Source organism: Panthera leo, chromosome D2 (genome assembly GCF_018350215.1).
Source record: "Panthera leo isolate Ple1 chromosome D2, P.leo_Ple1_pat1.1, whole genome shotgun sequence".
NCBI classification, from domain to species: Eukaryota; Metazoa; Chordata; class Mammalia; order Carnivora; family Felidae; genus Panthera; species Panthera leo.
The window spans coordinates 33,582,115-33,596,819 of NC_056689.1; the positions used below are offsets into that span (position 1 = coordinate 33,582,115).

At 42.5% G+C, this 14,705-nt stretch overlaps 2 protein-coding genes across 20 annotated transcripts in view; both read right to left on the reverse strand.

Moving 5' to 3' along the window:
• Window positions 1–1,638, reverse strand: part of PPP3CB (protein phosphatase 3 catalytic subunit beta) — a 72,828-nt gene extending 71,190 nt beyond the window's left edge. For 3 of the 4 annotated variants that reach the window (XM_042909073.1, XM_042909074.1, XM_042909072.1), the window contains exon 1: window positions 1,581–1,638. The gene's annotated coding sequence lies outside the window, so the exon portion shown is untranslated. The remainder of the gene's footprint in view (window positions 1–1,580) is intronic. The other variant, XM_042909071.1, reaches the window with a different exon arrangement.
• A 1,862-nt stretch (window positions 1,639–3,500) lies between these two features.
• USP54 (ubiquitin specific peptidase 54) overlaps window positions 3,501–14,705 on the reverse strand; it is a 133,897-nt gene continuing 122,692 nt past the window's right edge. For 11 of the 16 annotated variants that reach the window (XM_042907951.1, XM_042907953.1, XM_042907960.1 and 8 more), the window contains 4 exons: window positions 10,372–10,490; window positions 9,914–10,054; window positions 6,458–6,644; window positions 3,501–4,827 (listed from right to left, as the gene is read on the reverse strand). In XM_042907951.1, coding sequence (XP_042763885.1) covers window positions 4,268–4,827; window positions 6,458–6,644; window positions 9,914–10,054; window positions 10,372–10,490 — 1,007 coding nt within the window. In that variant the 3' untranslated portion in view covers window positions 3,501–4,267. Of the gene's footprint in view, window positions 4,828–6,457; window positions 6,645–9,913; window positions 10,055–10,371; window positions 10,491–12,645; window positions 12,711–14,705 lie in introns of those variants that run through there. The other 5 variants (XM_042907961.1, XM_042907957.1, XM_042907956.1 and 2 more) reach the window with 3 other exon arrangements.

Here is a 14,705-nt window from a genome sequence, read left to right on the forward strand (position 1 = left end):
GCAGTACAGGGAAAACATTACCATATATATGACAAAAACCAAGAAGACTCACAAGCATAAGGATAGCAAAAACTCATTGTTCGGGAATGTGACTAGTCCTAACAGTAGGGTGAAAAGTGCCCAGAGAAATGAACATACAACTCATATACCTACTCAGAAAAAGAAGAGTCAGCCCATGTCTCTGTTCCCAACCCCCGCAAAACTTAGGATAAATGCCTGAACTACCAATCTTTTTTTCTCTTCTTCTCTTTTTATACAGATTTCTCAGGGTTCCATAAACTCTTTAATCAGCTCATTCCAATTACTGGCCCAACTGGATATACCACTAACTTTTAAAAATTGTCTACATAAGCCTGGATACAAATCAGTGTTATCATTAAAGGAGGCTCAAATTGAAAAATTAAAATTAAAAAAACACAAAGGAAAAAGGTTTTCTTGTTCTTAAATATTTTAATGGAAACATTTCTGGTCAAATTGCAAAAAGTGGACTAACAGTGTTTAAACATTGTACCAGTATATTTGAGAAGCTGAATGAAAATGAACAAACGAAAGAAGTATCTACCTTTCCAAAATAAATGTAATACGGTAAAGAAAACTTTATTCTAAAATGATGTCAACGTATTGACCAAGCTGCATGGTAAATAAAAATCATTTCAAATTCTGTTTTTCACCTCCACAGCAGTGTATGAAGTTGATGGGCTCTCCTAGAGAGCATGGAAATCTGAAGCAACAATTTGCCCTCAATTTCTCTATTTAAATTTTTTCTGCTGACCTGTTGTCGGTAAACATACATATATTCTGCCCACCTGGAAATATTTAATTTTTTTCTATGGGTATGTGTTCACAAGGTGAGGGGTAACCTTTTTTGGCCTTTGACCAGTGTCGACGGTTTTCTAAGTAAATGCTTTTTCCTATCGATCAGGTTTTTTGTTTTTTGTTTTTTTCTTTATGCTGCCTTTTCTCCATCTTCTCTGCACTTAAAGCCAGGACCCCAAATCCTGCCTCGTCTCTTCACCCTTGTCCAATCCCACATGGTTCCCCCAGTTTCCGCGTAGAGTGACACCTGAGGGCCAAGCGCGAACCCCTGCGGCTGGCGCTAACTAGGCGCGAATCGGGCGGACGGCTGTCACTGGGGAGCAGGCGTGGGCCAAAGCCGAGGTGATTTCTGACTGCTCATCGCCCGGCCCCGCGTGGCTGAAGGTCTCCGAGCCCCTCGGTCCGCCCAGGCAAGCCAGGCGTGCAGCTGTCGCGGAGCAAGAAGCTAATCGCGGCCTCTGGGCCGCTTTGACAGGCCCAGGAGGAAAAGAAAGGGGCTCACTGCAGATCGGAGACTCACCCCCACAACTAGAAGACCTCGAGAGCGAAACCCCCGCCTCGGGCCTGAAGGCATGCGGGAGACCGCGGAGCCGCCGCTACCGACTCAGCCCAGCCCAGCAGGGGCCCGCCCAGGGGCCACTCCCCAAGGGAGGCAGCCAGTCACTCGCCCGCCCTTCCGGGCCCGCTCCGGAGGGGACGGTCTCCCGCCCGCCCTTACACACAGCTCCTCAGGCCAGGCCCCCAGGGCTTCGTCCACCTCTCACCTTTGACGACGCGGTCAGCCCCGGGAGGGGGCGGCGGGGGCGGGGGTGGGGGCGGTGCAGCCCGGGCCGGCTCCGGGGCGGCCATGCTGGGCCCGGGGCTCGGCTAGGCGCTGGGCCGGGCGGGGTTGGGGGCGGGGGCGGCGGCTACCAGAGCCAAGCGGCGGCGCCGCCGGGGAACATGGCGGACCCTCTTTCCCTACAGAGGGGCTAAGACCGGCATGCACCGCGCTTGCGGGGGCGGGGGCGGGGCAGACTCTAGGGACCTGGGCAAAATTACTGAGGCTGGAAGAGAAACAGGACGAGGCCAAGGGATCAGGTTAAAATTCTGGGCAGGCAGAAACAATAGACCGTGAAGAGGGAGGGCTATCTATTGCTAGTAGCTGCAGTGAATGAGCGCTAGGAAACATGACATTGGCTCTCATGGAGCTCCTAGTAAGATGGCGAGACTTATTCAAACCTCAGAATCTCCTACTAATAGAGAAACAAATGTATAACAATTTGACTACCAAATCCGAGTACTTTGGTTGGTAAGGGACAGGAAAATAGAGGAGGCACTGTAGGTTCTGGAGGGAAGTGACCGTTCAAAATGGAGTTTGAGAATCTATCTGACCCTTATGTTTAGAGCCTGGAATTGTCAAGAGTCTGAAGGCACAGGGTGAGAATATAGATAGAGCAGAATAGGCTCCAAGGGTTAAGAATCAAAATAGGTAAGGGGAAAGGGATGACAACCAAGGGTTGTCAAGTGACAAAGTATACACCTGAAAATGACACAGCCTCCCTCTTGATCCATTCAGAAAATAGAGATTTGGAAGGCAGAGGGATACATAGAGAAATTAGTTCCTCATAAAAAATATTTCATATGGTACTTCTGTGCACATACAGAATCTGAGCCCTGATGACTTACGGAAACTTTATAGGGATGGACCTTCATGGGGAAGGGAGTAGTGGGACAAGAACTGATTGTTCAATCAATAGTTACTAGAAGGTATGTGTATGACAGTAGGAGATGTACTGAATCACAGGGCAGAGATCAGCATAGCCACTAAGATCTATATATCTTGATGGCATACAATCCAAGTGGCATGAGAAATTCCTGCTATCCTCCTGAACATTAAATTCTCATAATCTGTTCATAATGGATGGTGTTAATTAGGTAAGCAGTGGCCCAAAGGTCTCAAAGAACACCTTTCTACCTCTTCTTTCTGTCAATTTCAGTGATCTTGAGACGTGGGATAAAAGAGGCAGGGAAGTGTCCAAAGGGTATTCTTTGCAAAGGGAGCCCACAAAATATCCTTTAGAGGGAGAATTTGGGAGTGAGGCAGAGGAGAAAATGGCTGTTTCTGTGCAATAATTGTTCCTCTTCACCATCAGTAGCTCTACCTGCTTCAATGATTTGAGGACAACCAGAGGAAGTACAGAAATTCCACAGGGAAGGCAAGGGTAGCGGCAGCCACGGGAAGAGAGCAAGGAAGGGATAGGAGGCACAAACTTGTAGAAGGAGGGCACCAAGAATACATAGATGAGCAGTGGGTTTCTAAGAGGTGTCTGAATCCCCAAAAAATCTCCCTAAGGAGGGAAGGATAAAGCATGTAACGTTGTGTTTTTTAGCAGGAAAGGAATAGGAAATACACTAATAACAGTAATAACAAGGAAAGCCATTCTACTTTAGGGGCCCATTAATTCCTACCTTTAGTATATATCCAACTATTTGGCTCCTCACCTTCACTCAGTCAAAAGACATACACACATACACACACACACACACACACACACACACGTTTGTGCCATGATCCTCTCTTTGGGAGCCCCAGGCCCCTGGGAATTGATATTTCTTGCTTATTCAGGCCTTCCCCTCCATCCCCGACATAAAAGAGCAAGAGCATACAAAAGGCATTAAATAGACAATTAAATCACAAGGAATTAAATACAACTATCTTAAAGATTTATTAATGAAAAATACTTTACAAAAACAGTATGTTTGGCCCTAAAATAGTTTAGCTGACTCTGAGGGTTTACAATGGTGACTGTGCAAGTGGCAGTAATGGCTCTGCTGCTGAGGACAGGAAGGTGTGTTAGTGTGCCTGACTCCATCTGTTCAGAAGGGCAAATGTTACGTTGGCAGCTCTGCATTCTAGGCCTAAGGTGTCGGGGCACAGGGAAGGCTGACCGTTCATAATTACGGGGCAAACAGGCTGCCCTGAATGATGTGGTCAGGACCATGACCACACAGCTACATGTCCCTCTGAGGATGAGATATGGGGAGACAGAAGGTCAGGTAATAAGGATAGGTAAGTAAAACAAAGAATAGAAGTTGGCAGTATACTAGGGAACACAGGATAAAGGCTCAGGTGCAGGTGGGGGCATAAAGGATCCAGGAATAAAATGGTGACCCTAAGATCCTAAGAAATGACTAGTGTCTGGGGTAATATGGATTCATCTGTAAAGTGGCTCAAATAGAGCCCAAACCGCAGTTGCTTCCTTTTGCCAGGTGAAAGAAAATTGGAATTTCAAATATTCCCTCTCAAAGAGCCAGGTCTTGTTAGGGGTTCCTGGTACCCCTAGGACACTGCCAACTCTTACATCGAGATGAGACTAGCACAACCCTAGCAGGGATGCAGGGTGCCAGCTCCTCCACAGTACAGTTTAACAGAGAAGGCTGTGGTTCCAGGAAAGGGAAGGGGTGACCCTTACCACCTATTGTGCTGCAGGGCCCTTGCCCTTATCTGCTCTCTTCCAGGAGCATCTGCTAGAACAAATAGAAACTCCTCTCCCCCTGTTCTCCTGTGCCCAGATTGTGGGGCATAACTGCTTTGCCTCCAGTCATCATCGGGGGGCATATCTACTCTTCGAGGACCAGGGGCTCGAGACCCAGGAGTAGGACCCAAATTCCAAGCTGACCTCAGGGGTTCATGAAGATTGCTTGATGGTGGAGACACAGGGTGAACAATGGGAGGGTGGGAGGATGAATGGAAAAGATCCCCCCAGGACTGAGCATGAGGAACCTGAAGGCCCTGGCGCCTTTCTGGTAGTGTGGCAGTGTGTGTCAGTTGAGGCGTGCACCCTGGAGTACTCAGGAATCTGGCCCCAATATGCTGGTTGGTCTCTGACCATGGTCCCCAAGAGGCATCTATTCTGGAACGATGGGGGAGACTCTGGTAGTTCAGAGTCCTTCCTGTGTGCTTGACCCCCTGGCAAGTTTCACCCCTGTCACACATAGCCAGAAACTGCTGGACACTCCTCGAAGTTCCTGAAAAGAGAAAAAGAAACCCAAATATTAAGCATCTTCAGTAAACCATTCTCCTTCCCAGAGGATCATTCCTGGCTGTACCTCTCAACTCCCCACACCTCCAAGAGCATACACCTCAGGGGAAGAAGACTAGCTTTGCTTTTAATTTCATTTTTAAGAATTCTTAATATACACCAAAATCAAGTCTCTTCCCTCCTACCTGGGTAAATGTTGCCATACTTCCACTTTACTCCACTATAATTCTTCCTCCACTCCCTCCCCAGGAATGGCTCCCTAATATTGCAAATGTATACTCAGTGTAACAACTCTACTCTTAGAGCCACCACTCCAAAACATCACTCTGCTTTTTTAATTTGGTACCTTCACTCTAGTTAATCTGTTTCTGCTTGCATTCTTGCTTAGTCTCTGAGATCTCTGTTTTTGTTCACACACTCCTACCACATATATAGTGTGGAATGTCTTTTCTACACATTAATTCCCCTTTACTTAAAAAACAAAACAAAACAAAATACATAATTTTTAAAAATCACTTCTAAAAAATACTTTCCATTCTTTATTTTTATAGCCCATCAACATCTGCAATATATTCTTATATGCATGCACATTCTGATTATTTCAGCTTTGAGCTCTTTAAGAACAGAGAGCTACCTTCTTTCTCCCCTATATTCACTATAACATTTAGTGCAGAACAGGCTGCACTAAAATACTGGCTGATGGATCAGATGCCCCTAACAACTGTCAAAGGGGCTGGCTACCTGGCTGTTCCACTGAGTGATAGAAAGTTCATCTACCCAGAAGGCCTGCTTATCCAAACCTCCCTAAAATTTGGACACATATCAGCAATACTACTCTTCTGTTCTAGAACCACAACCACTCCCTGCCCCAAGGCATTTATATCTGTAAGCCAGGGTTTCTCAATCTCAACACTACTGATATTTTGAGCTGATACTATCTGTTGGGGGTTGGGGGTGGGTGTAGGTAAACACTGCCCTGTGCTTTGTAGGATGTTTAGCAGCATCCTGGCTTCCACTTAATTGATGCCAGTAGTACCTCCCATTTCCCATTGAGAATCATTGCCTTAAGCTATAGATTCAGCCTCTTCATGTGGAAGAAAAGTAGCAAATCTTACTATAGAGGGTCAAAGAAAGCCAAAAGGATGCTACCCACCTTCCCTAGGATTGTCTGGGTCTGTGTATATGGCACAGGTATTCCATACATAGGGTCTGTCCAGGTTTCCCATTCATTCCTTGTCCTCCTGACTATACCTCAGCTGAGATTCAGGGGATAGTAGGAGAGAAACTAGCTATAGATGACACTTTTTGTTTTGGGAGGATCCTAAAGACTGAATATTAACTCTCCTTGGTCACTTATAAGCTTATCATGATAGAGCCAGTTCAGTTTCTAAAGATCTAGACCAGAGCCCCCAAAATCAAAGAACCATGTTGCCCAAGTAATAATTCAATCACAATTCACCTAAACCAATGATTGATCTTAAAGTGGTAATTCATATCCCTTTACCACCCACCTTGGGACTCCCCCACCCCCAGTAGGTATACTGATTTGATCTTTCTAGGTCATCCCTGAAAAGTACCACATTCTGGCACATAATATTAGATTTGGGGAGAGTTACCTGGGGGTCTATGGGGCTCCCCTGTCATGCTGGGCATCAAGACATCTGGGGACAGGAACTGTGGTTGGGGTGGGTAGAGTTGGGGACCAAGGAGAAACACAGGAGGGTCATGGATGACAGGGAGGGAAGAGGAGCTGGAACAACGGTGCCCGGTTTCCAAAGGCTTTTTCCTCGCATTTGATGAATCCTTATAGTGAGACAAGACAAAAAAACATAAAGATGAGGATTAACACACAGCAGGATATGGTTGGGTAAACACAGTGAGGCAAGCAGGGGGAGATGGAGGGGATTAGAGTACCAATATGCCTAGCTCTGGAGAGGGACCCAATTGACTCACTCTTCCCATGAGCTCCTCTAGGGACATCCAGACCACTATGAAATGGAGACACAGAACTGCAGATCCTCTTCCTTTAACCTTTCTCATAGCCCTCACTTTCCCATTCTTTAATGCTAACAGTAGAGTCAGACTGAGATAGAAATTTAAAAAGAAAAAATAGGAAAGAGAAAAAAAATCAGAAAGACTGCGAGACTGAAAAAGAAAATTCTATACTCTAAATATTGGGAACTAAAAATGTATCTCCTTAAATATACAATCAAGAATTCTGCTACTCCACCTTCTCCCCCGTCACTGCTATAGTGCAGTCTCCTCTTTTGCCAGTCAAGTTTGTAACCACTGATGCTTGTGTCAACGACTATACTCCACTAGTCATTCACTTTTGTGGCAAAGTCTCAGAAATAGCCCCTTTAACATTTGAAACACTAATATGTCCAAAATCAAACCAACATCATTCCAAACTCCACCTCCTGGTACCACATTTTCCTAAGTCACCTAGATTCATTCCAATGCTGACATTGCCCTTCATTTCGCACTTCTCATTCACGATTCCTTTAGTTGCCTTTGTCAAGAACACTCATTTCTACCTATAGGTTTTATATTTAAACTCAACTGGACCACTCCAACAGCCTCCAATCTGATCTTCCTATCCCAGCCTGCTACTTCCTCACTGTGGCCTGTTAAGTTCCTATGTGTAGCAATGGTGATGATCTTTCTCACTTTATCTCTACCATTCCTGTGCCTTTTTCACTGTGACTTTCTTAACTTTCCCCAACACACCAACCTCATTCCAACTCAGAGCCTTTTCACTTTCTGTTTCTGTTACCTGGAATAGTCTTCCCATGGCTCACACTATCATATCACTGACGTCACTGATCAAATGTTACTTCCTTAGAGCTGATTTGCCTCACTACTGTATCAAAAGTAGCCCTGAAAATAACCACTATTACCTCTCTATTCCTTATCCCCTTGCTTTGTTCTATTCTTCTTGATCATACATTGTCTGGGGTTTACTTGTTTATTGTCTTTCTCTCCTGGTAGAATACATTTCTTTTTACTCCAGTATTCCCAGCACCCTGAATAGCACCTGGAACAGGCACCTAATAAATAATATATTAAATAAAACAATCTATATACCAGTGTATCTTATTTCCTAACCAAGTTGTAAGCTATTCAAGGGCAAAATTTGTGTTATTTCATCAGTGTACGCTCATAGCAACTACCACAGCATGGAACATAGGAAGCATTTACCATATGGCCTAAGGACCAAGTGCCAGTCCTCTCAGCATGTGACATAGCCAACTATTCCTTTATTCTGCACAGAAGAAGTGATGCCACGCTGGTTTCCCTTTTACCTCTCTGGTCCTCACTCCTTTTAGGGTTCTTCAGATAAACCATTTAAATATGATATTCATCAGAGATATATCCTTCTTATAATATTCTTTCCTTCTCCTCACAATATTCTTTCCCTCTTTTCAAAGGTTATGATTCTTGAATCTTGGTTTCAAGCTTTTATGTGTCACATCCAAAGGCCTACCAGATATCTCCACTCAAATATAGTATATCCAAAATTATACATATCTCTTCCCTCAAGTACATCGTCAACCAATAATTCTAGGTTATCATCCTTGATTCTCCTCTCCCCATATGAATCAGACACCAAGTCCCAATGATTTTTACTTCCTCTTTGCTCTCCAACATGTCCGCTTCTCTCTATGCTCCCAAACTTCGTACTGTGGTTCATGATATGACTCTTAGTTATATTCTTTCCAGTCTCATTTGTTAATTCTGTCCAACAGAGTCCTCGCCAGACTCTAATCCTGCCATACCAAATAAACTTTTAATTCAATGAATATCTGCTTGAAGTCCCTTTACAGACTATATTCATTTTACTTCCTTCAGGAAGCTTTCCCTGATCCCTCAAGTCTGGTTTAGATGTCCCTTCTATTATGCTTCCATAGCATTAAATCCTATCATATTATAATTCTTTTATTTATCTGTCTCCCCAGGTAGACTGTAAGGGCCATGACAGCAGGGACTACATCTAGCTCACTCACCACTATATCCCCAGCACCAGGCACAATACCTGGAACATATGCTCAATAAGCATTTGTTTAAAAGAATGAGTCAGTGAATAAAATGGTATAGGAATCAGGAGAAAGAAAGCCAGCTCCCTAGAAGAGTAACAATTTGCTATTAAATTCACTAACAGTACATGAGAACAAATGTGAGGCAGAAAAGACCACCTTCCCCAACAAGAATGACAAGATGTTCACAGTTGTTTAGGAACTTATGAACAATAACTTGGAAAAAATGACTGCTGTTTGGGAGGGAAAGTGGATCTGAAGGACTAGTGGAACAGAGACTTGGTTTTCTCTCTGTACCCTTTTGTACCTTTTTATTTTTATATCATGTATCTAAAAAAAATTTTTTTTAAATCTTTATCAAACTGACCTGGTGAACAAGCTTTAGTGCACTAGAGCTTTGCATCCTAATTTCCATTGTAATGAAAACTCAATTTGCTTGGGCAAGTATGTGAAATTCTCAAAAGCATAATTTATAAACCCAGCCACTGAAACTATCTGACTTTGTTGATCTCTGTTGACTTGGTTGTCCCTTTCACCTACAGATCACTGCATTAATTCCATATGAAAAGCCTCAAGGAGGAAGATTTTAAATCACTTTCCTTTTCTTGCCAAGCACATGCTTTATTTTAGCATGAAAGCATACTAGATCCCATTCAATCATATACTGGAGTGGGGAGGAAAAGGCAAAAAAAAATATCTCATCCCATCTCTTCCCTTCCTTTGATTAGTACAATGGGTTTTGATCCAATCAGCAGCCATTGATTCTCAGACTTCTCTCAAGGCTAGTAGGACTCTTCTCACCCTAGGGAACCCTTTAATATGCCTTCCAGAACTGCTCTAGGGAAGGGACATCCCTCTGGGCTCTAACAAAATGTATGTCAATAAAGTAATGACTATGTGTCATCATTTTTGCTGAGTGCACATGGCCTTCCCCCAAATTACAGCTTTTAATTTCCCCTGCCCCTTCACATATAGTGTATTTTTACCTAGCAAAAGAAATACAGTGCTCTGAATAGAGACCCTGATTCTACTTACAAAACTGTGGGAAGAGACTGGAGCCTCGTCCCTCTCTGAGACAACTGTGCCACTGAGACTGCGTGAGATGCGGTGAAAGTTCTCTGCACCGTACTGATCATCCTCCCCATACTCCCTGCTGGGGCCTCGGCAAGGTGCAGCCTTCAAACACACAGACATACAGAGGCAGACACAAAACACCAGACCTATGGTTTTCCCACAGACCCTGTCCCCAGGGATATGGGAGAAAATAGGGTAAGACTCACTACTAAAGACCTGAATTAATGTATTTGAAAGGTAGTGGCCATATGACAATCTTTTCTCATTCAAAAGAAGCCCCATCATTAACCTTGTTCTCTTCTAACAGCCCCACATTACCATATTCCTGCTTTACCACCAACCCTACCAGTTATATCTTTCCACACTTCCTGTCCCAATGCACCACCCCATGCCAGCACTTTAGGACCTGAGGCTGCTACCTGAGAAGCAGGCACTGTGCTGGCTTCATGGAGACTGTGCTCCATTTCTGCTGTTGGGGTCCTTGAGAGACCAAGGCCAGGGGCTGAGTGCAACCTCCTCCCCACACCATCTGCAGAGCCTGAGGAGGAAAACATAAATACAGGTTGAAGCCATCTCTTCTCCCGAAGCCTAACTTCAGCATGAGAGCAAGAAACTCAGTTCTTTTTTCATGGAATAACAAATAAGCATCCTTAAATCCAGTGAAGGATGTACTCCTGAGATGTAGAAACAGGAGTTTCAGAATACGGATAGTTTCCTATAGGCCACAAGAGTCTCAGAACACAGGCTTTAAAGAACGTTGTTATAGAAGGGGCTCTGTGGACAGACAACTGAATGTCCCCATCTTGCCTCGTTTCATTTATGTAAGCACAATCAGCTTTACTTCTCTCAGACTTACGCCCAAGACTTAAAATATATACAGAGGAAATTGTCCGACAAAGTTGTTCTCTAGAGCATCTGTGATGACAAAGGGAACATTATCTTCTGTCCAGTTAGAAATTGAAATGAACGTAGTAATCATCTATCAAACCTCCTCATATTATATAACAGGAAAATGAGTTCCAGGGTCTGAAAGGTAGTAAGTAGATTAACCAGAATTAAAATTCAAGTCTCTTGATTTTCACTTCCTATTACTATGAGTAGGAGCTCTTCAACAATATTTTATATGTGTAATGCTCTTTTATTTCCCCATTGGCTTCGCTCAATCACTAAATGCTTAAATTCTGAACCATTACTAAATGCTTATCTCTTCCTCAACATCTTGCTAGATTATTAAGAGCTGCTCCAAACTGGATATGTGACTCCCAAGGGGCTCGCCCCAATACAACTAATTAAGTCTTCCATTCTGAAAATGCACATGCCCTTGACCTACATTTGATGTATATGTCTATCACCAATTCATGTCTTGATTTGATATTTTGATTCTAATATACGTATCTGGCTAAAGGAGGATATTCCTGATACTAATCTAAAAGATCAAGCTAAATATTACTTTTAGTATTTCCTGGTACTTAAATGCAGAGGTTCCAATACCACCTGAGATTCATCCAGGAGCTTTTAAAAATACAGATTCCTGTATCTCTCCACAGCCCTGCTGAATCAGAATCTTTGTGGTGTGGAGTCTGGGAATATTTCTTTTTTTTTTTTTTTTTTTTTTTTTTGGGAATATTTCTTTTTAAAAGGTTCCCCAAGGGGCACCTGGCTGGCTCAGTCAGTGGAGCATATGACTCTGGATCTCAACATTGTGAGTTGGGAGTAGAGATTACTTAAAAGTAAAATCTTTAAAAATCAATAAATAAAATAAAATAAAACAAAACAAAAGGATTTCCTGAAAAGCATAGGAGAATATCCTCAAACATTGTTGAAGAAAATTTGAAATGTTATAGTCTTCTTAAAAAGCTGTTTAGAAATATCCATTAAAAATGAAAATATATTTACCCTTTTATCCAACAATCCTACTCCTGGGAATAAGAAGCAAAAATACCAGTTTACTGAGGCATTATTTAAAGTGGCCAAAAAACTAGAAATAAAGTAACACCCATTTATAGCAGGATGGCTAAATACACTATGGTATCTTCAATAACAAATATTGCCCAGGGGCACCTGGGTGGCTCAGGTGATTAAGCTTCTGACTTCGCCTCAGGCCATGATCTCACAGTTCCAGAGTTTGGCCCCACACATGTTGGGCTCTGTGCTGACAGCTTAGAGCCTGCTTCAGATTCTGTGTCTCCCTCTCTCTCTGCCCCTCCCCCTCTTGTGCTCTGTCTCTGTCTCTCTCTCAAAAATAAATAAACATTAAAAAAAATTAAAAATATTGCCCAGCCACTAAAAATAATGAATTGAGTTAAACTAGATGACTTAGAGGGATTTTCATAAAGTATTGTTAAGTTAAAAGGGAAAAAATTGGGGCGTCTGGGTGGCTCAGTTGGCTAAGCACCTGACTCCTGATTTTGGCTCAGGGCATGATCTTCTGCTCATGAGATCGAACCCTCTGTTGGGCTCTGCACTGTGCACAGCCTCCTTGAGATTCTCTCTCTATCCCTCTCCTGCTCATGTGTGTGCTCTCTCTCTCAAAATAAATAAATAAACTTAAAAAGGGGGGGGGAGGAATCTGTAATACTAACCTTAGGCCAAAAAAACAAACAAACAAACAAACAAACAAAAAACCGTATATTTAGGTCTACATAGGATTATATCAACAGAAAAATACAGAAATATGCACATTAGATTACTACCTGGGAAGGTGGAGGATAAAAGGCAGGGACTCATGCAAGGGGATCAGAGATAAACAGGAAAATGTCTGTAATAAAAACAACATGTGTGCTGTCATCCCATTTATATAAAATTATTTCTGTGTTTTTTAAAAAAACACTCCTCAGCTGACTCTGATGGGCAGCCAGATCTAAAAATTGTAGCTGTAATGGTTAGAATTTGGTGCTCTTCAAGTAAAGTCAAGTGTGATTCCTAGACAAGGTGGTAGCCACTGGAACCTTCTGAAGGGAATAGACTTTTTTTTTTTTCATTTTTTAAAGTTTATTTACTTATTTTGAGAGACAGAGACAGCAGAGTTGGGGAGGCGCAGAAAGAGAGGGAGAGAGAATCTCAAGCAGGCTCTGCACTGCCAGCACAGAGCCCAACGTGGGGCTTGAACTCATGAAACCGCGAGATCATGACCTGAGCTGAAACCAAGAGTTGGACATTTAACTGACTGAGGCACCCATGTGCCCCTGGGAATAGACTAATTCTTTTAAAGATATTTCAGCAGAGATGAAGGTGGCCACCTATAAGGAGCTGAGGGGATTTATGGATTTGACAGAAGGTAGGGTTAAGATGTACTGCTCAATAGTAACAAGAAGAAAGCCTACCAGACATCATGCACTTCCTGATATAGAAATACAAAGTACCATCTCTGAAATCTTATTTAAAAATATTGGTGGGGCGCCTGGGTGGCTCAGTCGGTTGAGTGACCGACTTCGGCTTAGGTCGTGATCTCGCAGTCTGTGAGTTCGAGCCCCGCATCAGGCTCTGTGCTGACAGCTCAGAGACTGGAGCCTGCTTCAGATTCTGTGTCTCCCTCTCTCTCTGCCCCTCCCCCACTCATGCTCGCTCTCTCTCTCTCTCTCTCTCTCTCTCTCTCTCTCTCTGTCAAAAATAAACAAACATTAAAATAAATAAATAAATAAATAAATATTTTGGGGGTGACTGGCTGGCTGGCTCAGCCAGTAGAGCACATGACTCTTGATCTTGGGGTCATGAGTTCAAGCCCCACTTTGGGTGTAAAAATTACTTAAAAAAATAAAATCTTTTTTTTTTTAATTTTTTTTTTTTTTAACATTTATTTATTTTTGAGACAGAGAGAGACAGAGCATGAACGGAGGAGGGTCAGAGAGAGGGAGACACGGAATCTGAAACAGGCTCCAGGCTCTGAGCTGTCAGCACAGATCCCGACGCGGGGCTCGAACTCACGAACTGTGAGATCGTGACCTGAGCCGAAGTCGGACGCTTAACCGAATGAGCCACCCAGGCACCCCCCAAAAAATAAAATCTTAAAAATAATTGAACCTGATTTTAATTAAGCCTCTATCCCTAATTACCAGATCACAGAAAAACAGGGGCTAGAAGAACATGTTTAAAAAAAAAAAAAAAAAAACTACCAGAATATAATCAGTAAAATCTAGAATGTGGATTTGACAAATGACCAAATCTTCCATAAATAAATTACCAGACAAAAATTTTATAGGCTAAAAAAAGCCTTGAGACATATCAACCGAATGCAATGTGTAGATCTTGTTTGAATACTAATTTGAAATAAACCAACTGTGAAAAGACATATATGGCACAATTGAGAAAATGTGAATACTGGCTAGTTACTATATTACATTAAGAAATTATTGTTAATTTTTTAGATATAATAAAATTATAGTTTTGCATTTAAAAAGAGTCACTATTTCTTAGAGATACATTCCATATTATGTATGGATGAAATGATATAATGTCTGGAATTTGCTTTAAAATAATCCAGTAGAGGAGTGCCTGGCTGGCTTAGTCAGTACAGCATGCAATTCTTAATCTCAGGGTCATGAATTCAGGCCCCACACTGGGTGTAGAGATTACTCAAGGAAATAAAAATAAAATAAAATAAAATAAAATAAAATGTGTAAATAAGTAAATAGATAGATATTAAACTAATCCAGTAGGTAGAAGCTATAGGTAAACCAGAATTGGCCATATGTTGATAACTGGCCAAGATAATCACTATGGAAGCTAGTCATAAGTAGCTAGTCATAAGTACTAG